We start from the raw sequence: 17,821 nt of genomic DNA, 5'->3' as shown, positions 1-17,821 counted from the left end.
GTCCCTGTACGGGGCACAGGTGCAAAGGGCTACAGGTGCAAAGGGTGCACAGGTGTGGCTAGGGAGAGGAAAAGGGCAACAGTGTTTTTTTTCAGCAGAGAAACAATAGGTTGGAAGACCCTGCCATGTTCTCTCAGTGCTAGCAAGCAGTGCAGACCGCGAGGAGCTGGTCTGCAAAGGGAAGTCACAGCTACTAATTTGCACACCAAATATGCAGATGACTGAGCAGGAAGACCAAGGCAGAAAAGGCTTGGGACTATCATTCTCCATTCTCTTCTAAGCCTTCAAACAACAAATTACCACACAGATTCCCTTATCTACAGAAACAACGAGCATTTGCAAGGTGTTTCAGTGCATTCCCGGTGAGTTCAGCTCCTGTTTCTGTTCTGCCAACTGCTCAGGTGCTCATGTGAGGATGTTCAAGTGGCTGCGCCTCTGCCTTCTCCTTTCAGAAGTGGAAGCAGGGGCTCCTGCACCCTCAGCATGTTTGATGATTTAAAACCTTCTTGAGTGTTTCTGAACAGCTGCTTACAGGGCACAACACTTTTCAAAGGATGGTACATTTGCTTACCCTCCAGTGATCTGCAGGGAAATACATACTCCAGAAATCTTTCTTAACCCCAATGTGTGAATTTCACACTGACATTGCTACTCTGCAGGGTAACAGATACATTTAGGGTAATAGGATCACTCAAAATTATTCTTTTCCACAACAGAAAGTGATTTAACAGGAGTTGCATTACTTCAAACAAGTTGCAGGATTACTTCTTCTTTTTAAACATGTCACATAATCATGCATCAAATTTGGCCTTATCTTCTGGCTCCTTATACCTGCCCACTGATTAACACAAGGATGGGAATGACAGATGCCAAGTATAGAATCATAGAATCACCAGGTTGGAAAAGACCCACCAGACCATCGAGTCCAACCACTCCTATCAAATACTAAACCATGCCCTTCAGTGCCTTGTCCACCCGTCCCTTAAACACCTCCAGGGAAGGTGACCCAACCACCTCCCTGGGTAGCCTGTTCCAGTGCCCAATGACCCTCTCTGTGAAAATTTTTTTCCTAATGTTCAGCCTAAACCCCCCCTGGCGGAGCTTGAGGCCATTCCCTCTTGTCCTGTCCCCTGTCACTTGGGAGAAGAGGTCAGCTCCCTCCTCTCTACAACTTCCTTTCAGGTAGTTGTAGAGAGCAATGAGGTCTCCCCTCAGCCTCCTCTTCTCCAGGCTAAACAACCCCAGCTCTCTCAGCCGTTCCTCATAAGGCCTCTTCTCCAGCCCCTTCACAGCTTTGTTGCTCTTCTCTGGACTCACTCCAGAGCCTCAGCATCCTTCTTGTGGTGAGCGGCCCAGAACTGAACACAGGATTCAAGGAGCGGTCTCACCAGTGCTGAGTACAGAGGGAGAACAACCTCCCTGGACCTGCTGGTCACACTGTTTCTGATACAAGCCAAGATGCCATTGTGCCACTGTCACATCAGGATGACAGCATCGTGCAATTGCATCATGCCATTTTGAAAGACACAAGGAAATGGTGTGCTGTCCACCAAGGAGGTGCAAAACCCATCTTCACCCTGCCTTACCTGGGCTGGGGCGCTGGAGGAGAGGTGGGTCAGTTCTCCAATCCTGGCAGCCGCCCGCGGGTCACTGGAGCTTATGAGGACAGGGGCGCTGATCTCCATGGAGTGCCGGTTGCTGGCAGCCTGGGAGGACTTGTGCGTCATACTGAGGGCAGTGAAGGAGTGGCGCTTCTTGGTGTTCTTCTTGCCCTCCGCTTGCCGCTGGGCTGCCCCAGCTGCCCCTGTTCCAGCCAACGTGGAGCATGGTGCCAAACCTGCTGCCGCAGCTACCGCTGCCGTCTCCGTCAGCAGTGGCACATCACAGCCGGAGGCAGCAGCTGAGCACGTCTTGTCCATCTCAATGAGCTGCTTGGCGGATTCATTGAGCTGTGCATGGAGGAAAAGAAAAGTTAAAAAACAAAAAGATTGAATAAAGAAAAGAAGGGGGGGATGTCAGCAGCCTGTCACAGCTTGGTGGACCTGCCTGTGCTTTTGTCCCTGAAGCATCACACTTTTCCTAGTGGCCTACCCCTGCCCTGGGAAGAGGATGCTGCTGAGCATGAAATTGTGGAAGCCGACTCCCTGGGGCAGAGTGGGGTTCTGGAATGCTGTAGGTTCTCGAATGCCTACAGGGCTCACCACAGGGAGATTCTGCCCTGCCAAACGGGGCACTCAGGACAGGTCCCAAACCCAGCCTGCTTTTATCATCCATCTGTCACCTCTCAGTCAGCCAGGCAGGTCCCCATGAGGCACACCAGCACACTTTGTTTCCCAAAACCCACCCCAAACCTTCCACGATACAACACAGTGTATCTGCCCAGCTCCAGGGAGCTGCTCAATTTATTTAATTTTCTGAAGCTGGGTGAGTTATTTCCATCCACTTCTTAATGCCAGGCAGAATAAGCATCTAGGAGAGTTAGGCTAGAATCAGGCACCACGAATTGGTGCACATCAAGCTATGACATTTAAAAAATAGCTTTCCCTAATATAGCTTGTCCCAGAAGGAAGCAGGAGCCTCTATGTCATTGTCTCACTATCGCTAGGTTCATCATACACCTATGCTTATTTGCCACACAGGTTTTCAGTCCAGGGGTATGGCTTCCAAATCCTTCCAATTTGATCTCCTTCCCTTCCCCCGATACAGATTGTCTGAACACAGACACAAACTGAAGGCATTTTTTTGAGGTATATCACTTTAGGTGGGGAGGAGCATGATGGTCACTGGAAGATTTGCTTGAAGTCCAACTTGAAAAATTGGTCTCACCCGCCCTCCCTAAGGGTTTAAAATTTCACTTGCAGCCCATGGAGACAGCAGAGCACCTGGATATTCAGTCCACACTCACAGCAGTCCCATGCTATAAACGCCAAAGGCAAGACAGGTGGGACAACCCTGTTGCTGAAGCCTCTAACCTCCTAGTCATCATAACTTATACAGTAAAGCTACATCTTACACAGCTGAAGAGTTTTTAGGCACACAGAGGTGCTACAGTCACTGATGGAAGACAAAGTGCACTCTGAAGTCAGCAGTGCTTTCTGCACAGCACTCATTTCCAATAGATCTTCCCTTGAGGGGTGTTAACAGCTAGGGGAAAAGGCCACATTTCGCCAACAGACCTTTATATTAAACTACGATACACTGCAATATGTTTGCATTTAATGAAAAAAACAACATATTAAAAAGGGAGCCACAGCTAAAGCATATATGCTTTTTTTTGTATGCTGCTATTCTGAAATCTACACAAACTAGCGGTGCATGTAATAGTATTCTGGACCAAAACTTGGCTATTTTTGTTTATATAACCACTGTATGAATTGCAGCAGCGTCCAAGAAACTCAGGCAAGGACAAGGTCATCTCAGGCTTTAAATAAAAAAAAAAGAATAGTTGCTGCTCCAAGCTAAGCCAATTTAGAAACCTAATACAAGTGAAAATAAAAGGAGAAAAGAGTGGGATGGGAAAGATAACAATAGAAGTTTGCCGTTTAACAAATGTGTAATTGAGAAGTTTTTATGATTCCCAGTCACCATCATCGTGCTGCAAATATAAATAAGAAATAGATACTGCCAGCCTTATGCCAGTCCTTCTAAGTTTGAAAGCACTTTTGAGCACTTCCATTAGGACACATTCTGAGTAACAGGCAATAAATGCACTGACACTTAGAAAGTAAACATCAGCTTCCAGAATTCTTCATTCTGTGACAGCTTCCATCAAGTCAACCAACAGCCTTCAATTAATGATGCTCTGCTACTGTCAGAGCTGCTGGGAGTCCTGCAACCATTCAATTAGCAGGTCATTTTCCCAGCTGCACTCTCCAACTTGAGACCATGCATACAGCCAGCATAGTGAACTGCACCTGCCAATTTTTGCCAATAACAGCTGATCCCATTTCAGATTCTTCACAAATGTCCATTATTTCCCACTTCATCATGCTCTAAATTGGTACAACCTAATATTTGCCAGCGGGCTCCAAGTTGCAAGGAAACCAGATGGTTCTCCTCCCTTAAGTAGGTGTTACAGCTCCACTTACCCAATTGATGGAGATAGTCTAGCTGAATTATTTGAAATATTATGGGGAAAAGGAGCAAGATGTCAAATATGCATGATTCTTTTCTACTGCAGAGGATAAGAAAGTATTTTGGTAGTCACCAGAAAGCAAGAAAAAAATATATTTTAACTCTTTGACATAAGAAAATACAAAGTTAGAAAAAAAGAATTTAGAACTTCCTGATTTTACAACAATTCTCCATATGGACAATTAAGTGCTTCAGCCCTTAATATCAAAACTGAACCCTTTTGTAAGAATTAGATTATAAATCCCACTGACTGGGATCATACCAGTGCTGTTTTTTTTTAAACAACAAAAACCATTACTTTTTTCAAAGCAAAACCTAGTTAATAAAGTCAATAAGAGAACTAACATCTAAACATGGAGTGACAAAAAATAGCCTGTATTGATATAAACAAAGTCATTCTCAATATCAGTAGGAGGTTAAAAGAAAAAAAAAATCCCCTCTCCAAAACATTCAAGCTAATGCACTTTTGGGATTGTCAGAGTCTTCCTGAAATACTGGGAGAGAATTGTTTTGGTCTGCCAAGATAAAAAATGCTTTATAGATTTACAGCTTTATTTTTGTAGAGGACTGTTTTTCAACAGCTTTGCCCATGGATGCTGGAAAGTATTTCCCAAATAGGCCCTGAATACCAGAGAAAAGGTTCTGCTTCCTACTTCATAAAAGCAAACGGTGCTGTCTCTTCACAAAGAACTTTTAGAAAACTTTTTAAAACATAAATGTAATTGCACATCTCTTTTAAACTCTTTTAAACACATCTCTATTTTAAACTCCGAGTATGTAAACAAGCATTGCTCTCTGGTGTCTGTCAGCTGATCTTCAGGCAGATCTGTCTCCAGAGGAGAAGCTTAATTGAAAGTTCTGACCCACAGTCATTCTCAGGAATTTGACATTTCTGGAAGGCTCTTAGAACAAACCCCTTATGCCAGAACTCATATTTCCTGCTCATTTTTGATCCCTCCTCTAGAAAGATCCTAAGATGTCCTTAAGATTGCAGCAGGATTTTACCCCATATCCATTCTGTAACAAAGGGATACCCTAAGAAATTCAATATATGATTTAGAGGGATAAGGCTTGGATTTCAATGACAACCAGTCAAACATTCTCAGCCATCCTGCAATTCTTGGGCTGAGAATGCAAAATCTTGTGAAGTCTTACAACAGCTGAGAGACCCTAATATGCAAGAGATGTCATGAAACAGTACAGTAACATTGTTCAAAGGGTCTCAGTGACTACTGACTGTGGGTGCTGCATGCTGAGACAAGGGTGTACAGGCTTCAGTTCTTAGAGCTACTGTGCTGGCTTCTTAACAGGCATTTCCTAGCTGCGAGGAACCGTACTGGAGGCAGCTCCAGCTCATCTGGTTTTGAGAGTGAAGGAAAGTGCAAGTGGAATACCTCTGAGCACAGAGACTTGTTCACCTTTAAGCAACCTTTTCTCACAAAGGGAGCAGTAATCAAGTTCCATTCATTAAAAATTTGCTGACCTTGATGAGGGAGTCACAGTGCTCTCCCTGCCACAGTGCAAGCTGTCAGGACTTTGGCATTTGGCCAGCCAGCCCTTGCAATATGAACTAAGGGAGAGGGGTTTTTATTTCTTCTGGCTTTTAGATAGGACTATTTTAGATATTCTACTTGAGACTTTACCATATGGGCTACAAAGGTACAAACATTAAGCTACCTCACTCAAGACTTCTCCACTGCCAGAATTATTCTTTTATTAGTCCCTAGATAAACCTATTTTTTTCTGCAGAACTCATTAAGTGACTTTCTTTCTCTCTCTGTTGCACATGCTAGTACCCACTCACACACACACAATCCACCGGTTCACTCCAGTTCCTGATACTCATGGCTTTAAAAGGGACCCTGCAGAGAGTTTTAACATATTTCTCTGCTAAGGATGAGGGGATACAATGGACAAACCGCCATCTGCACCAACTATCCCTATATGGGACTAAATATGCCTTTATATTCCAATGTGATTTAATGAACTAGAGTTTCAATGGGCAACGTAATGCACCTTCTTACATACCCCAGCTGAGATGAAGAGCAAGGAATAAGCCTCCTCTTATCCACTGTGGGTCATAATTAATTCTAATTTTAGTTCAAATAACAAATTATTACCGTGGAACTTATTATTATGTGGAACTTATTATTATAACAAGATAGAAGCATGAGAAATTTAGGTCAGATTTAAATAATTAACCATTACTGCATCTCCCCTGATAAATACACCACTCCATTTACTAATGTGTGGCAGTGGCAGGATTGTTTTAGCCCAGCTTAGTCCTCCAGGGACATCTTGATTCACTCTGGTCATCGCAGCAGCTCTTGGGTTGTTGCAGTTCACTGACTGTGCTGTCTTCAGTAAGACAGAGGACAGTAAGTCTTATTCTGCTATTGAATAGTGTTACTTTCTAGTCATCTAGATCTGGTTAATGGATTCATTTCTGATTGGCATCTGACCTACCAAAGAGAGGACCTTGCTCTGTTTCTGGTTTAGCAACATACTTCAGCTCAGTTCGTACTTGATACTATGCATAGATCAAAGTATCACTAACAGGACTAAAATGCCATTCCTCTCCCAAAAAGGAAGGATTTTTAAATTCTTAGTTTTACACTGCCTAAGTATTTTATGGAGCCAATTTGAACCAGAAAGTACAGTTTATTAAGGCTTTTGGGAAAATAATACTTCATTTGCTATGAAAGCTTTTTTTTTTCTGCCATTATGGAAAGCATTAGCTAAAGGATGGTGCTGTTCAAATACAGGTATAAGATCAGAAATATGCTACTTCAGGCCACTTCTAAAAGCAAGAAAGTTTCAAAACCCCACAAATCAGTGGATACCTAATGAAAAAGAACAAATTGGTAAGAAAAAATATCATAGTTTTGGAAAGGAGCCACTGAGCAGAGCAGAAAGGAAAACTAAAATTTTATTAATAAGACTTCTCCACAATGTCCCCCCGAAAGACTGAAAATATTTTCACCTAGGGACTGCTAATTTTTATACTTTACAGTTCATAAATATGGAGAAGATCATGCACATCCCTATTTTATGCCTTGCAGAAACTTCAGCAACTTGGAGTTCCATAGCTGATTTTGTGATTAAAATAAACAGTCTCAACTTATTACTGCATTTTCACTTCAAAGTAGTTACTTTCAGGAAATATTAAGTTCTTATGCCCTTATTAAATTAGTTTCACTACTATTATAATTCATGCTCTGAAGCACAGTGAAGTTATTAAGTAAGGGCATAACTACACAAGGACCTCCTGTCTCTCCAAGAGGACAACATCTGTGGAAGTATATTCACCCTCAAAAAGCAGCATTTCAGAAAGCTAAAGTAACTTTCCTTACCATTATCCCCACTGGCAAATGCATGATACAACCTTTCTTCTGCTGTAGGCAAGTAGCAAAAATATGCTTTGACTCAAATGGGTGTACAGAGAAAGTACATAATACTTACTTTATGTGTTCATTGGGTAAGTTAGTACAGTGGACACACAGCAGTTCCAAGGGCTTACTAATGGCATAGTAGCAGAAAAAGTTATGCCAAAGGCTATTCAATCACGTCATATTGAAAGCATCTATAGTTTTAATCTTTTACATGTTTTGTAAATTCAGACTTTAAAATGGTAAGAGAAAGCCTCCCCAGCTCTCTATGGCTAATTTAAATTCATTGTACAGAAGCTGTAAAATCCTATCTCAATTAGTCATTTTGGCACTATCCTCTGATGTAGAGTCATTAGCAAGCCACAGCTTAAGAGAAAATATTATGGCTAAAACAAAGCATTATGAAATGTTTTTGTGTTTATATTTAACAATCTTCTTTTCCCTTTTCTAATTTATTGCCAGGGCGGGACAAGCAAATACGGAACAGATTTTCTGCAAGTGGTTTATCATGGAAGATAGACAGATTACTGAACCCCCACGCTGTGATAGACAGCAGAGTTAGTCCATGCACCCAGAAAATACAAAAAGAGCAGTACATGTGCTTGCTTGAATACATTCACATGGAGTGATAGCTGCATATAAACTTTGCTAGGACACATATCAAACTTCAAGTGTTGTGTTCCTCCAGCCACAGGCTGAGGTGTAGGTCTCATTCTCCTTTCCAAAAGCCTGCTAAATATGTTCTCAAGGAAGGAAGTCCTTAAAACCATATAGCAGATAGTCTACCTGATAAGGGTCATACATGTACACAATTGTGTATAGTCTGGGAAAAGCAAACCATTTATATATAAATCTGAAAAAACAATCATTTTTGTCTGCAACATGGTTCCATGAAAGGCAGCAGTACTTAGCAATCTATTTTCTTATCTTATAAGATCTTTCTCATTTAGCAGCAATGTCACTTCTAACGCACTGACAGGCCAGAGGAATGTTGCATATTAGAACAGCATGTGCTTGGATGAGCATGTCATCATGATCTTGCAGAATGAAAATAAATGATGTGTGCAGCAGAAGTAAACACTAAGCCTTGGGTGGTGAACTTGGAATTTTTTTTTTTTTTCCATATTTTCCAAACAGTTTTAAGATGGAAAATGGTTTGCAGTGATAGAGAACAAACACATGGGATGGTGAATCCCAGAAAAATGTGCAGTCCGCTCAGGAGCAGAGTGCAGCTAATAACCTTACGGAAACTAATGTCCAAATTGTTGAGAAGAATATAAAACTAAATGCAATAGCATTAGAAATAGATGAACTACCCCAAAAAAGTATGCTTTCTGCTTCCCTCTCCACTGTCTGGTACAATTCTTGCTACCTAGCCTTCAGCTCCAAGTATGAGGACTATGTTATTCTGATCTGTCATTTTTAAATCTCAGATCTGATGTGCATCTTCAATGTGCCTGAGGATTTCCTTCTCTTTTCTTCCTACTTGTCCTCTGTGGACACATTTTTTTCATAATGAGATGCTCATGACTGCACCGAAGCTCCTCTGAAAGCAAGAAATATAACCAAATACAGTTTTACTCAACATCAGAAAGAGTGGGAAAATGCAGACCATTTTTACTTATAAATTATTCAGAAAGCTAAATAAAAAGTGTGGTCATGAATTCATACACTTGATTCTAATTCCTTTCAAGTCAGTCACAAAACTCCAGCTGCCTTCAATGGTGGAAGGACTAGTGCACATCTGGCACCAATTTCAGTACCAGAAGAGTCCCTGTTGGAGTTTGTGAGGAGTTTATTGATAATCTATTTTTTCATCAAAACAAGAAACTCATCAGAACTTAAGTACTTCCCATGAATATGCTGATTTTGACAAGATGTCCACCAGGAAACTCTTCCTCAGATGATGTTTCTCAGCCAAGATACAGAAATGACCAAGGCTACAGAAGTTTGGGAGTCCACCCAGGTACCTCCTGAAAGGAGGTTGTAGTGAGGTGGGCGTTGGTCTCTTCTCCCAAGCACCAAGTGATAGGATGAGAAGACATGGCCTCAAGTTGCATCAGGGGAAGCTTAGATTAGATATTAGAAAAAAATTCTTTACCTAAAGGGTGGTGAAGGTGAAGTTCCCGGGGCAGAGCTGTGTGGATCACAAGTGATTTCTAAGCAATACCTGCAGATCCTGTGTACCTTAAAAAGAGCCAGGCCTCATGTTTTTAGAGTTTTCTTGCAACTATCTACCTACTTTTTTAATGTTCCACAGGACTCCTGGTGCCATTGTTTACTTGGTTGATCAACAATACCCATAAATCTTGATTTATCTGAAAACTGACAGGTCAAATACCACCAAATAAGGCAGAGGATCCCTTCAGAGACATCCCACTAGATCAGGTTACCCAAGGCCTCATCCAAGCTGGCCTTGAACACCTGTGGGGGTGAGGATTTCACAGCTTCCCTGGGAAACCTGTTCCAGTGTCTCACCATTCTCATGGTGAAGAAATTCTTCCTAATGTCTACTCTAAATCTGCCCCTCTCCGTTCTATACCCATTCCCCCTTGTCCTGTCACCACAAGCCTTTATGAATCGTCCCTCTCCAGCCTTCTTGGAGGCCCCTTTCAGGTACTGGAAGGTCGCTATAAGATCTCCTTGGAGCCTTCTCTTCTCCAGGCTGAACAACCCCAACTCTCTCAGCCTGTCCTCACATGGAAGGTGCCCCAGCCCTCTCATCATCTTTGTAGCCCTTCTCCGGACCCATTCCAACAGCTCCATATCCTTCTTACATTGAGGATTCCAGAACTGGACACAATACTCCAGGTGAGGTCTCACAAGAGAAGAATAGAGGGGCAGAATCACTTCCCTTGACCTGCTGGCCACGCTTCTTTTGATGCAGCTCAGGATACAGTTGGCCTTCTATGCTGCAAGTGCACATTGCCGGCTCATGTTAAGCTTCTCATCAACCAGCACCCCCAAGTCCTTCTCTGCAGGGCCACTCTCAATCACGCCATCCCCTATCCTGTGCTGAAATCAGGGATTGCCCCAATCCAGGTGTAGGACCTTGCACTTGATCTTGTTGAAACTCATGAGGTTCTCACAGGCCTACTTCTTCAGCCTGTCCAGGTCCCTCTGGATGACATCTCATCCTTCTGGTGTGACAATTGCACCACGCAGCTTGTTGTCATCTGCAGACTTGCTGAGGGTACACTCAATCTCATTGTCAATATCATTGATGAAGATATTAAACAGCACCGGTCCTAGCACAGACCCTTGAGGGACACTGCTTGTCATGGATCTCCATCTGGACTTCGAGCCATTGACCACTACTGTCTGAATATGATCATCCTACCAGTTTCTTATCCACTGAACAGTCCACCCATCAAATCCATATCTCTCCAATTTAAGAGGAGGATGTTGTGGGGGACTGTGTCAAAGGTTTTACAGAAGTCTAGATAGATCATATCCATCGGTCTACCTGTGTCCACTGCTGCAATTACCTCATTGTAGAAAGCCACTAAGTTGGTCATACAGAATTTGCCCCTGGTGAAGCCGTGCTGGCTGCCATTATCACCTCTATGTCTTCCACATGCTGTAGCATAGCTTCTAAGAGGATCTGTTCCATCAGCTTTCCAGGCACAGAGGTGAGGCTGACAGGCCAGTGGTTCTCAGGATCATCTTTTCTACTCTTTTTAAACATGGGCACAATGTTACCCTTCTTCCAGTCACCAGGGACTTCCCCTAATTGCCATGACTTTTCAAATATCATGGAGAGTAGCTTGGCAACCACATTTGCCAATTTCCTCAAGACTCTGGGATGCATCTCGTCAGGTCCCATAGACTTATATATGTTCAGTTTCCTCAGGTGGTCACAAACCTGATCCTCCTCTACAGTGGGAGGGGCTTTACCTCCTTGGTCACTATCTTGCTGTCCCATGACCCAGGAGGAATGAGGAGAGCAGTTATCAGTGAAGACTGAGGCGAAAAAGTTGTTAAATACCTCAGCCTTCTCCTCGTCTGTTGATACGTGATCACCATTTCCAGCCATCAGTGGGGGTACGTTCTCTTTGACCTTCCTCTTTTGATTGACGTGCCTGTAGAAGCCTTATGTTGTTGCAGGGACCCTTATCTTCTTGATAGCTGCACTGTGCACATATGCTACCAGACATGATATCATGCCCTTTTGCTCATTCTCTGAAATGTGCTCCTGGAAATATTGTTCTTTATAATATTGGGTTTGTAATATTCAGAGTTGTGTGAAGGAAGCAACAATACTATCTATGTCTTTTTTTAAGGAAAGCACTTCTAATTCAATGTGATAAAGGATAAGGGTAAAAGAAACAAAATGTCTATTTGCTGAAGTCTTCTCTGAATTTGATAACAAAAATGCTCTGATGGACAAGGAGAAAAAGGCCTACATGCACCTCACATCATCAATGTTATCTGCAGAAATTATGAAGTTGAACGAATCTGTGAAGCTTTTAGAATTGCAGAACAAGGAACACATGGGAAAGCCAAAGTAGTTTTTCAAATATTGCAAGGCTTTGCCTACAGTGAGTAAGCAAGGAGTCTTTGTTGCTGTGATTTACAACTTTGGGTAGAATGAGAAATCTTTTGCAATTGGGGAAAATTAAGTTTTATGTGCTGCAACTGAAGATCACCTGTGGGGAATCACACAGAAATAAATGTACTGCTGTCTCTATCTCCGACAAAGCAGTGAAATGAAGAATGAAAGCAAATGCCAAGAAAATATTTTGGTTTGATTGCTTGTAAAATGAACCAAGGTATACACACTTCAAGCAGATATTAGCACTGAAGGGCTATGATAGACAGCCTTTGCCCTGTATGTACTATATATAGGAAAGAGACATTTTTGACTACATACTCTTCTGGCTCCTGCTTCCCAGACACAAGACAGGGAAGGATTGCTGGATGTGGTACAGGATATTTGCAACAGAATAACGTCCCATTGAGATGTATATTTAGATACTGTGTGCGTGGACCTCCTGCTATGGCTAGCTACAAAACAGGGTTGTTGGTTGTGGTGGAGAGTTGCAGCACCAGCTCAAGGGTCATATGACGTGTTTTGCTGGAATAAGCCAGTGTCAAAGGATGTCAGCTGCCTGGCACAAAAGCTGCTGCATTATCCGAGAGCTGTGTCTGGGCTTTATGGTCATTATTTGCCACTTGGGGTGAAGATATGGGTGAGGACATAATGTGCTGCTGTTTCACCCAAGAGTCTGATGTTTCCCTAGAAGGACAGTTCTGATGTGTTTCTCTGAAATGGGAGATGAACTACGAGTGTTTGAGACAGGCAGCAGCACACCAGGATACACGGACTGTCCGTGTGATAGGGAGACAGACCTTCTTGTGTATGCACATAGATGACAAAAAAAGGTTATTCTGAGACAGATACAACTTGGCAGTCTGAGTCTGTGTCTCAAATTTGTCCTAGTCTGTGGCTAGTATGGTGTAAACTCTCCTCCAAATTACTTGCGCACTTAAAGTGCCCCCTTCCCACAAATATATGCTGATGCCTGATACAATAGCACATCTCTCATCCCTCAGTGGGAGGAGAGCTTTGCATCCTTCTTCACTCTCTGTAGCAACTAATTATTTTAAAACAATTTTTGTATGAGGTTGTCTTACTTCAGTAACCTTCATACTTCTGTAATATTTGGTAAAAGTTGGATAACAGATTGGAACAGCACTAGGAAGCAGTGCCTGTTGCACATAGCTTTATTATACACATTTGAGTTGAGTAGGAAGCCTTAACAGTAACCAAAGGCTGTGAAAGCTGCTCTGTAAGACATGAAAAAGTGCTTTCTGTGCTATATGATGAGGTAATTGGGTTCACAACCCTCCCCCCAATCCTGTGGAAGAAAAATCTGACAAGGCTGAACTGTGACAAATTCCCTTGACTCACAAATTCTTGACTGAAAATGGCAGCATTCAGCCTCACACTCCCAGCCTGACTGACTGCACCTCAACGAGAGGAACCGTATGCAGCCTTCTTTGGAGAACCTGAGATGTTAAAATATGATTGGGTATAAAGCTGAGGTCAGAGTCAGTTTTCTCTCCACTGGCTTGCCAACGGCTGCAGTCAAGGGCTTCACTGAAATTTCTGGGTATCAAACTAGAAAACGTTATTTGTTCAACTTCCTGAGTTTGATTTTAAGGTAAATGACACGTACCCAACACTGTTGAGTCATGCAGTGGAGCAGCTATTACCCTTCTCTCTCATACGCTCAGCTAAAGTTGGATTTATGCTCTGGTTTCTGTCAAAGCCTGCTCTGCCATGGGTGCAACTCTTAGAAAGAGGTTTGGCATTTCTTTAGTGCCAATGAACTTTGAGCAGATCTCTTAGGATGCTCAGGCACATGTCTCACATTACTGCAATAAAGTATGATGATTGCTGACATTAGTCACTTTTATGACATCCATATGCAAATGTTGTTTATGTTAGTATGCTACAACTGGAAGGAATTTGGAAAACCACTGCTCTAGGCCATGCTGTTGGAGTTCTGAAAGGGCTAGCAAAAAATCTGCACAGCAGGAAATCTTTCTGAAAGTGCAGAACACTGGTGTTTTTCTTCTGTTTGTGGAATTACTCAAGCTCAAATACTTTCCTAACACATTTCTTTCTGAAAATGAACAGCCTTGGATGGCACCTACATTCTATAGGCAAAGAGACAAGCTGTCCCAAGGAAACCGAATTTTTGCAAACTGTGACCACACCATGGGATGCAGTCACCTAGAGATATTTGCTAATAATGTTTTTATTATTTTGGCCATTAAATGCTGAAGAACTCCCACCATGGATCAGAACTCTATTATGAGAAATATTACATAAGCACAGAGTGACAAGACAGCTCTTGGCTCAATGAAAGTACAAATTAAGTTGACGACAAGAGACAATATAGAGATATAGACAAAATATGCAAGGAGGCAGTCTGATCAGCAAGTTGGACAGAGCGGTTTGCACACCATAAATCTTCTGCGGGTATCATAGACAAGAACAATTTTAGAGAGAAGTCTGGGGGAGTAATGCTAGTGCAGCTATCCAGATGGTTTTTTAAGCATTCATCACAGCAGTGAAGAATAGAGGACTGTGAAAGGAAATGAGAATTTGAACAAAACTGACAAAGTGGTTGGCATCACTGTCTGATTAAAGACAGAGAATGAACTTTCAGTAATAAGTAAAAGATGATGGGCAGAGAGAGAAATGAGAAGTTACAGGTTTGCAAGTAAGGGCAAGTTGTATGTTTGTTACAGGACAGAAAAGGACTTAAGAGAGAGAGAAAGAAGTGGCAACTGATGAGCACTCTGGATGATCATGAATGATGCAGATAACCCTTTTGGTGAAGGAATCTTTCTGAACCTCCCTGGAGCAACTTCAGGCCATTCCCTCTCATCCTATCACCTGTCACTTTCGAGAAGAGACCAATACCACCTCTCCGCAACCTCCTTTCAGGTAGTTTGTAGAGAGTGATAAGGTCTCCCCTCAGCCTGTTTTTCTCCAGGCTAAACAACCCCACTTCTCTCAGCTGCTCCTCATAAGACTTGTTCTCCAGTCCCTTCACCACCTTCGTTGCTCTTCTCTGGACATGCTCCAGGACCTCAGTGTCTTTCTTGTAGTGAGGGGCACAAAAATGAACACGGGATTCAAGGTGCAGCCTCGCCAGTGCAGAGTACAAGGGCAGAATCACTTCACTGGTTCTGCTGGCCACACCGTTTCTGATACAGACTGAGGTGCCATTGGCCTTGGCCACCTGAGCACACTGCTGGCTCATGTTCATTCGGCTGTCGAAAAAGACCCACAGGTCCTTCCCTGCCAGGCAGCTACTCTTCTCCAAAACAGTAGCACTGCACAGGGTTTTTGTGCGCTAAATGCAGGGCTCTGCACTTGGCCTTGTTAAGCCTCATCTCTTTGGTTTCAGCCATCCAGCCAGCCAGTCCAGAACCCTTTGTAGGTCTCCTGACTGACTGACTGACTGACTAACTAACTAACAAACTAACACACACACACAAGGCAGGGCTGCCCTTTCTCTCAGTGCCATTCCCTTAGCCACAGGGAAAGGGAGATTATCCCCAGAGTGAGTATCACGGCTTGAATACTCTGGTAACTCTCCTGCTTTGCCCCACAGTTTCCACAAAAACTGTATGAAAAATTGTATTATGGTAACTTCTCTTATGAAATTTCCTGTCAATTTGATTCAATTGTGTCTAAATAGATCAGAAGACTTCAAAGTCAGATTTAGAGCAGGATACTCCCTCCAGCCTTACTTAAACTGAGGCAAATACTATTAGCCTCATTAATGGAGTACCTAGTGCTCCTTTGCCATAAAATTATAACTTAATAAAATAATGAGATAAATTGAGGGACCACCAGGAAGTAGAAGAGGTTTACAGAATCACAGAGTGTTTGGAGTTGGAAGATAGATCATCCAGTCCAACCCCCTTGCTAAAGCAAGTTCTCCTGCAGCAGGTTGCACAGGATCATGTCCAGGCGATTTTTAAATATCTCCAGAGAAGGCGACTCCACAGCCTCCCTGGGCAGCCTGTTCTAATGCTCTGTCACCCTCACAGTAAAGAGATTTTCCTTATGTTTTGGTGGAACTTTCTGTTTTCCAGTTTACTGTGCACCACTGAAAAAAGTCTGGCCCCATCTTTTTGACGCTTGCCCCTTTGATATTTATAAACATTGATAAGGTTCCCCCTCGGTCTTCTCTTTTCCAGGCTAAACAGACTGACCTCACTCAACCTTTCCTCACAAAAGAGACGTTCCAGTCCCCTGATTATATTCGTGGCCCCCTGATGGGCTCTATCTAGCAGTTCCTTGTCTTTCTTTAACTGAGGTACCCAGAACTGGACACAGTACTCCAGATTCAGCCTCACTAGGGCAGAGTAGAAGGAGAGGGCAATCCACCTTTACCTGCTATCCACACTTCTTGAAACACCCCAGGATACCATTTTCTGCCTTAGCCATGAGGGCACATTGCTGGCACATCACCAACTTGTCTTACAGACACCCAAATCCTTCTCCACAGAGTTGCTTTCCAGTCAGTCAACCTCTAACCTGTGCTGGTGTAAGGGCTTATTCCTCCTGAGGCACAGAACCCCACACTTGCCTTTGCTGAACTTGGTTGCACAAAGGCCCACGTTCCTCATCTCATCATTTTGATGTGATGGCGTAAGCAGAGTTCAACAGCAGCATCACCTGCAGAGTATCTGTACATGAGGGTTGCTGCCCGGTAATATTTTTCTGTGCTGAGTGTGAGATAACACATGCCCTCCTTTCCCCTATTCCCACTTTCTGCCCTGTATCAGCATGGATGTTCATGTGGCTACGCAGTAAATAGGATGGTGGAACAGATATGAATGGAAAGCAAAAAAACAATGACAATTTAAATGAGTACTTTCCAAGAAGGTGAGTTCCCCAGTTCATCTCAACATGCAGCCACATATATCTGGTAGCCCTGGAAAAAAGGAAGGCAGAGGCGAGGTGTCACAGACAACACAAAAGCAAGACAGGCCCTTTGGCAGCAAAGGGCTTACTTTTGTCAGAATAAATTAACCCCAGTATCACACCCAAAAATGGTGCAGCAGAATACAGAATAAACAATGGTTGATCTACTTTGTAAAGGAACAAAGTAAACAAAAATGAGGACTTGTATATAATTTCTTCTACAAGACAGACTAAGTACAAAAAGATAAGCCTTCAAGAATCCTGTGTTTTCTAGAGAAAATCTGGAAAATATGGAGATCCCAAATTAATTCTAACTTTTTCCTTCTGTTTCTGATTTTTGTTTTTAATTTTCTTGTACTGATTCCTCCTCTAGTCTTTTGAACTCGTTTTTCTCAATGTTCAGCTCTAACACCTAACTAAATGTTAGGGGATTTGAGACATAACTCAGACATCTGGTTTTGGCATAGCTAATGACATTTTTAGGCTAGAAATCAAGTTCACATGTCATTTTTTCTTGTTTGAAGCATGCATTCAGCACAACATCGACTCCCGGATCTCTTTGGGCCCAGAATACAGTTTGACCATTGCAGAAGTTGCCACAATAAGAAGTAAGGAAAAAGGTTAAAACCAGTTCATCCCATCAGGAAACCATAATTCTTGAAACTACTCCTCTTCGAAAGCTTAAAGGACGAAGCTTAACCATATTCTGTGACTCTTCACCGTGGCAGAATATTTATGCAACATGCTGTCGTCTGAAAACAGAGACCAGAGGGGGCTTTAACAGGCACCCCCAGGCAAATCATTTAGAGTTGCTGACATGAACTGTTCTTCCTGTCTCTGT

General features: G+C 42.7%; 1 protein-coding gene across 1 annotated transcript in view; it reads right to left on the bottom strand.

Moving 5' to 3' along the window:
* The window catches only part of SH3RF3 (SH3 domain containing ring finger 3), a 257,905-nt gene that overhangs the window by 60,264 nt on the left and 179,820 nt on the right, over positions 1-17,821 (bottom strand). Inside the window, exon 4 of the mRNA XM_069877560.1 lies at positions 1,587-1,949. Within this exon, the coding sequence (XP_069733661.1) occupies positions 1,587-1,949 (363 nt within the window). The remainder of the gene's footprint in view (positions 1-1,586; positions 1,950-17,821) is intronic.

Source organism: Phaenicophaeus curvirostris, chromosome 1 (assembly GCF_032191515.1).
Source record: "Phaenicophaeus curvirostris isolate KB17595 chromosome 1, BPBGC_Pcur_1.0, whole genome shotgun sequence".
Classification (NCBI taxonomy): domain Eukaryota; kingdom Metazoa; phylum Chordata; class Aves; order Cuculiformes; family Cuculidae; genus Phaenicophaeus; species Phaenicophaeus curvirostris.
The sequence above is the reverse complement of the archived record's forward strand: the minus strand, read 5'-3'. Positions and strand labels throughout refer to the sequence as shown.